This window comes from Neopelma chrysocephalum, unplaced genomic scaffold, assembly GCF_003984885.1.
Source record: "Neopelma chrysocephalum unplaced genomic scaffold, ASM398488v2 Primary Assembly neopelma1_185596, whole genome shotgun sequence".
NCBI lineage: Eukaryota > Metazoa > Chordata > Aves > Passeriformes > Pipridae > Neopelma > Neopelma chrysocephalum.
The window spans coordinates 1-7,361 of NW_020938736.1; the positions used below are offsets into that span (position 1 = coordinate 1).

The window sequence follows — 7,361 nt, forward strand, 5'->3', positions numbered from 1 at the left end:
CCCCCCTGAACACACACACATGTAGCTCCATCACACCCCAGGGACATGTGTCCCTCCCCACAATGACACATGTGGCCCCATGTACCCCACCAGGGACATGTGTCCCCCAAGGACACACACGGATCCATGCAAATTTCCAAGGGAACATGCAGCCCCCCCTGACACAATGTGGCTCCATGCCCACCCCAGTGATGTGTGTCTCCCCTGAACACACACGTGTGGCTCCATGCCCACCCTAGTGACACACCCCATGACCCGTGTGTCTGCACACCCAGCGGGATCCCCAGGGGCCATACCTGGGCTGGGGGTCTCCCCCGGCCTGCTCGGCGCCCACCGAGAGCAGGGCCATGGCCGTCACCGTCTCGGCCTCCTCGGCCTCCCTGCGCTGGGCCTCCAGCAAGGACCTGCCCACGGCCGCCGCAAAACGCCGCACGGACCCCCAGTGCTTGCCTGCCGGGGGCAGTGTGACAGGGGACACCCCGGGCTTGGACAGGTCAGGGGACCCCCAGGGACCCCGTGGCTGAGATAGACCCAGGGAACAGGGACCACATGGCTGAGATAGACTCAGGGGACCCCCAGGGCTGCAATGGACCTGGGGGACTCCCAAGAACCCCAGGGCTGAGACAGACCCAGGGGACCCCCGACACTCCCATGGCTGAGACAGACCCAGGGGACCCCCGACACTCCCATGGCTGAGATGGACCCAGGGGACTCCCAAGGCTACAAGGGACCCTGGGGACCCCCAAGACTGATACAGACTCACGAGACCCCCAGGCACCACATGGCTGAGATGGACCAAGGGGACCCCTAAGACTCCCACAGCAGAGACAGACCCAGAGGACCCCCAGGGATCCCATGGATGGGATGGACTCAGGGGACCCCCAGGACTGGAACGGACCTAGGGGACTCTTGAGACTCCAACAGCTGGGATGGACCCAGGGGACCACCAAGACCCACACAGCTGGGACAGACCCGAGGGATCCCCAGGAACCCCATGGCTGGGACAGACCCAGGGGACCCCCATGGCAGGGACAGACCCGGGGGACCCCCAGGACTGGAACAAACCCAGGGGACCCATGAGACCCCAACAGTTGAGATAGACCCAGGGGACCCCTGAGACTCCCACAGCAGGGACAGACCCGGAGGACTCCCAGGAACCCCATGCTGGGACAGATCCTGGGCACCCTCAAGACCCCCATGTCAGGGACAGCCCTAGGGACCCTTCTCGGTCCCCCTCAAAAGAGAGAGAGCCCTGGGGACCCGCTCAGGATTCCAGTGGTAGCACTGGAGACTCTCAAGCTCCTTCCACAGCAAGGACAAACCCAGGGCCCCCCTGCTGGGGTCCCCCAGTGACTCTTCTGTGCCCCCCCAAGATAGAATCAGCCCTGAGGACCCCCCAGGGGATCCCATCAGGATCTGCCCCTGCCCCCCGTTCTCACTCTGGATCTCGATGACCTTCTCCAGTGTGGCCACCGCATTCACATTTGGCTTCTGCTGCAGCAAGGACGGATCCAGGGGCTCCAGCTGGGGAGAGGGGACACACATCAGTCACCCAAAACTGCCACCAGCACCCCCAAATCCCCCTCAGAGAGAGCAGGGACGGAACCCCAGCCCCTCACCAACCCATGCGGGGAAACTGAGGCACAACACGGGGTGGGCACCTCAATACACCCTGCCCCCAGGTGGGGTCCCCAGGGATTGAGGGGGTCCCCACCGTACCTCCAAGCCGAGCAGGGCGGAGACACAAGCCTCGGAGGCGTCGCAGATGGCCGTCAGGTCGTGGCCCCCCCTCCAGGGCCAGCACCACCCGGCCCCCCGCCAGCATCATCAGCTGCTTCGTCAGGTGCCCGAAACCTGGGGGCACCGGAGAGGGGGGGGTGAGGGGTGGCTGAGCCAGCCTCCCCAGCCCGGGACGCCCCCGGACCCCACTCACACTTGGCGGTGACAGAGTAGCCACCGAGCGGGGACAGGTGGCCCTCGACGGCGTCGAAGCCGGCAGAGACCAGCACCAGGTCTGGGGAGAACTCCTTGGCGATGGGCATCACCACCGTCCTGGGGGGCACAGGGTCAGCCAGGGGCAAGGGGACCCCCCCCAGGGCTGTGGGGAGCCCCTTGAGGTGCAAGGATCCTTCCCAGGGTACAAGGAACCCCCAGGACACAGGGATCCTCTGGGGTTTGGGAACCCCCTCCAGGACACAGGGATCCCCTCTGGGGTGTGGGGAACCCCCCAGGAGTGCAGGGACCCTCCCCAAGGTGTAGGGAACCCCCAGGGTGCAGGGTCCTCCCCCAGGACATGGCAATCCTCTGGGATGCAGTGACCCCTTCCAGGACAGGGGGACCACCCCAAGGGTACAGAGAACCTCCCCCAGGACATGGGGATCCCCCTGGGCTGTAGGGACCCCCCCCAGGGGCATGAGGACCCCCCCCCAGAACTCCCTGGGGTGCAAGGACCCCTCCTCAAGGACATGGTGACACACCCCTCCCAGGATGCGGAAACCCCTCAAGGGCACAGGGACCTTCCTCCACAGGGACACCTTCCTCAAGGATGCAGGACCCCCCCCCCCAAGGGCATAAAGACCCCCCAGGACATAGACCCCACTAAAGGGGTGCAGGAACCCTCTTCCCAAGATGTAGAGACCCCCCCTAAGGGCACAAGGACCCCCCCAAGGGCGCAGGGACCTTCCTCAGGGTACAGACCCCCCCCCCAAGGACATGGAGACCCTCTCACCTGGATCCAGCAACTCCCCTCGAGCCCAGGGACCCCCCCAAAGGCTCAGGCCCCTGCCCAGACCCCCACCTGAAGGCAGTCAGATACTCCACGTCCCCGATCGGGGGGTCCACGCCGCCAGTCCAGGCGATGTTGATGTTGTAGCCCACTCCCAGCCCACTGCCCACCTGAGGCACAGCCACAGGTGACCCCCTGTGCCACATCCAGGGCCAGGGGGACACAGGGGGATCCCCACCCCTCCCCCAAACACCCTTGTACCTCCTCAGGGGCCCCACTGCCCGGGAAGAAGTTGCCGTCGTCGTAGCGGTGCAAGGAGATGTAGAGCACGTGGGGGTCACTGTAGAAGGCCTGCTGGGTCCCATTCCCATGGTGGATGTCCTGGGGGGAAACCCGTGATGTCAGGGATCCCTCCGCCCACCCATGGGGTCCCCATCACTCGCGGGGGGGTCCCCCTGCCCCCCCTACCCAGTCCACGATGAGGATCCTGCCCACGCTGAGCCGCTGCTGCAGCAGCTTGGCTGAGATGGCCACTGAGTTGAAGAAGCAGAAGCCCCTGGGAACAAAAGAGGACGAGGGACAGGGGACATTCAGTGGTGGGGTGACCCCCAGGACACCGTGGGGTCCCTCCCTGGGCGGGGGTCCCAGAGCTGTCCCCACACTCACATGGCTGTGGACTCCTCGGCGTGGTGGCCCGGGGGGCGGATGACTGCGAAGCCGTTCTGTGGGGACAGAGAGAGGGATGTGTGAGGGACAGACAGGGACACGTGTGGGACACAGGGACAATGGAACATGCATGGGACACAGGGAGATGTGTGGGACAGAGTGGAACACACAGGGCCATCCACTGAAGAGTTGGATTCGATGATCCTTGTAGGTCCTTCCAACTCAGAATATTCTGCGACTGCGATGCTGAGGAGTGGTTTAAGGACACACAGGGACACGTAGTGTGGTGACAGAGGGACACACGTGGGCTGGGGACACAGAGGAAGGTGTGGGACACAAAGGGACATGTGTGGGACACAAAGGGACGTGTGGTGCAGGGACACAAAGGGACACGTGGGACAGAGGAACAAGTGGTGTGGGGACACACAAGGACAAGTGGCATGGGGATAGAGAGATGTGTGGGACAGAGGCACTTGTGGGACACAGAACGACACGTGTGAGACAGAAGGATACGCATAGGACAGAGGAACAGGAGTGGTGAGGGGAGAGAGACACGTGTGGCACAGGGAGGGACACATGCAAGAAGGCAGCACGTCTGCACACGAGCTGGCACAAGGAACCCTGCGCTCAGGGGAGTGTGCAAGAGAACAGCACATGCGTGCTCAGCCTTGCACAAGGACCATCTTGCCTCAGGGGAGTGTGCAAGATGGCAACACACACAAACAAGTGTGCACAGGGACTGTCACACCTCAGATGAGTGTGCAACGCAACACAGGCACACACAGAGGAGCGTGCACAGGGACTGTCACACCCCAAGTGAGTGTGCAAGGAGCACACACGTGCACGAGTGTCACAGCCCAGGTGAGCGTGCAAGTCCACACACACAAGCTTGCACAAGGGCTGTCACATCTCAGTTGAGTGTGCACAGGGACTGCCACAGCCCAGATGAGTGTGCAAGGAGCATACATACACACGAGTGCGTACGAGGACTGTCACATCCCAGATGACCGTGAAGGCAGCACACACACACACAGGAGTGCGCACAGGGACTATCACACCCCAGGTGAGTGTGCAAGGCAACACACATGCACACGAGTGTGCACAGGGACTGTCACAGCCCAGGTAAGTGTGCAAGACCACGCTCACCTTGAGTTCGCCCGCAGCCACTTTGAAGGCCAGCTCGAGCAGGCAGCCCACGGCCGTGCGCACTGCGCTCGACGAGTGCAGCTCATTCCACACCGTGTCACTGTCCACCTGGGGGGGGACACCGGGGATCAGTGGGGCCAGCCCACCCCGGGGACACCCCCCCTCCATGCCCCCAGACTCACCCCGATGCCCCCGCATGGTAGCACCGCATATGTCTTCTGCGTGATGGGACCTGAGGGGTGGAGCGGTGTGGTGGGATGGGGACAGCGGGGATAGGGGTATCCCAGGGGATAGGGGCATCCCTGGGCACCCCAAAGGATCGGGAACTGGAGGGGACAGGGGTACCCCATGGGACAGGGATGCCCCTAGGCAGCCCAAAGGACTGGGAACCCCATGGGACAGAGGGATCTCATGGGACTGGGGGATCCCATGGCACTGAGGAATCCCATGGACAGCCCAAAGCATTATGAACCCCAGGGGACAGGAGAATTCCATGGGTTAGTGGGACCTCTGAGCACCTGAAACGATGGGGAACCCCAGAGGACAGAGGGATCCCATGGGATAGGGGGACTCCTGGGGATCCCATGGGACAGGGGGACCTCTGAGCACCCCAAACAATTGGGAACCCCATAAGACAGGGGGATTCCATGGGATATGGGGACCTCTGAGCCCCCCAAAGGATTGAAAACCCCAGGGGACAAGAGAAACCCATTGGATGGGGGGAACTCCAGCCACTCCAAAGGATTGGGAACCCCAGGGTACAGAAGAATCCCATGGGACTGGGGACTCCTGGGACACCTAAGAGTTGGGCCATCCCATGGCATAAGGACACCTCACTGGACACGGGCTCTCCTGGACATCTAAAGGGACAGGGCACCCCAGGGAACAGATCCAAAGGAATAGGGGGTACAGGGTGACCCCAGTTCCAAAAGATGGGGGTCCCAGGCATCCAGGGCCCCCCCAACACCCACCCAGCAGCTTCTTGCTGTCCAGTTTCTGGCGGTTGAGGGGGCTGGTGCCGTAGAGCAGCGCGTGGTGCTCTGAGTGCACCGTCTGGATCTCCTCCAGCGTCGCCTTCCTGCCTCGGATGCGCTGGCAAAGGGGGCACAGGGGTGAGCCCCCCTCTCTCCAAGCAAACCCCAGCCCTCCTCCAGGACATGGGGTGCTCCCCTCACCTCACACTTCCCAAGCAGGCCGGTCTCCTGGAGCCGGGACCAGATGCTCTGGATGCGGCCGGCGTGCTCCGGGTGGATCGTGGTGTTCCCGCAGGTGCACTGGTGCTTCAGCATGAACGTGTCGTACACCACACCTGTGCCAGCAGCACGCCTGGCACCGGACCCCGGCACCCCCCCCAGGGCTGGGGCACTGAGGGACATGGGCACCCCAGGGGATGGAGGGATCCCATGGGATTGGGGGTCCCCTGGGCACCCCGGGGGACTGGGAACCCCAGGGAATAGGGGGAATCTGTGGAATAGGAGGACCCCTGAGCACCCTGACCAACTGGGAATCCCATGGGACAGGGAATTTGTGGAATAGAAGGACTCCTGGGCACGCCAAGGGATTTGGCAACCCAGGGGACAGGGGAAGCCCATGGAATACGGGAACCCCGGGCACCCCAAGGGATTGGGAACCCCAGGAGACAGGAGGAATCTGTGGATTAGGGGAACCCTGGGCACCCTGAGCAAATGGGAATCCCAAGGGACAGGGAGAATCTGTGGAATAGGGGAACCCTGGGCACCCCAAGGGATTGGGAACCCAAAGTGACAGGGGGAACCCATGGAATAGGGGAACCCTGGGCACCCCAAGGGATTGGGAAACCCAGGGGACAGGGAGAACCTGTAGAATAGGAGGACCCTAGGCACTCTGAGCAATTAGGAATCCCAAGGGACAGGGAATCTGTAGAATACGGTAACCCTGGGCACCCGAAGGGATTGGGAACCCCAAGGGACAGGAGGAACCCATGGAATAAGGGGGATCCCGTAGGATATGGGGGCCCTTGGGCACCCTGAGCAATTGGGAACCCCAAGGGACAGGGGGAATCTGTGGGAGGATCCCTGGGCAACCCAAGGGAATAGGAACCCCAAGGGACAGGGAAAGCCCACGGGTACCCCAAGCAATTGGGAACCCCAGAACAGGAGGATTCCATGGGATATGAGGACACCTGGGCACCTTGAGGTATTAGGAACCCCAGGGGATAGGGGGATCCCACGGGACAGGGAGAATCCCAGACACCCTGAGGGACGGGAAACCATCTGGGAGAGGGGCCCATGGCACATGGGCACCCTGAAGGATGGGGAACAACCCCATCCCCTGGGGACAGGGGGACCCCAAACACCCCGAGAGACTGGGAACCCCATTGGACAGGGTCACCCCCAACTGCATCAAGGAATGGGACACTCGGGGTGGGGGGATACAGACATCCCTGGGGTCTACCATGGGATGGGGCACCCATGGGACACAGGGCCGGGGGGGGTCCCATGGGACAGGTGACACCTCATGGGACAGGAGCACCCTGAGGGATGTGGGACCCCAAGGGACAGAGGGCCCCCAGGGGACAGAGGGACCCCGACCCCTGTTGCCCCCATACCTGTGGTGAAGAGGTGCTTGGGGGGCCCCTCAGGCACGGGGGGCTTGACGCTGGCAGGGGACGACTGGGTGCGGGTGAGGGCCGGGTGGGACAGTGCCAGGACCCCCAGGGGGGGCGTGGGGTAAAGCTGCAGCGGTGCCTCGGGGTACACCTGGGGAAGGAGACCCCAACATGACCTCCCATCAGCCCCCACGGCCAAGGGGGGGGATGGGGGATGAGTCATGGCAGGGAACGGGG

At 63.2% G+C, this 7,361-nt stretch overlaps 1 protein-coding gene across 1 annotated transcript in view; it reads right to left on the reverse strand.

The window, feature by feature from the left end:
• Nucleotides 1-228: 228 nt before the first annotated feature.
• LOC113962858 (histone deacetylase 5-like) overlaps nucleotides 229-7,361 on the reverse strand; it is a 22,123-nt gene continuing 14,990 nt past the window's right edge. The window contains 14 exon segments of the mRNA XM_027673640.1: nucleotides 229-450; nucleotides 1,440-1,524; nucleotides 1,720-1,788; nucleotides 1,790-1,854; nucleotides 1,934-2,052; nucleotides 2,798-2,895; nucleotides 2,987-3,106; nucleotides 3,194-3,281; nucleotides 3,392-3,447; nucleotides 4,538-4,645; nucleotides 4,720-4,769; nucleotides 5,509-5,629; nucleotides 5,713-5,846; nucleotides 7,125-7,275. Of these exon segments, the coding sequence (XP_027529441.1) occupies nucleotides 236-450; nucleotides 1,440-1,524; nucleotides 1,720-1,788; nucleotides 1,790-1,854; nucleotides 1,934-2,052; nucleotides 2,798-2,895; nucleotides 2,987-3,106; nucleotides 3,194-3,281; nucleotides 3,392-3,447; nucleotides 4,538-4,645; nucleotides 4,720-4,769; nucleotides 5,509-5,629; nucleotides 5,713-5,846; nucleotides 7,125-7,275 (1,479 nt within the window). The 3' untranslated portion in view covers nucleotides 229-235.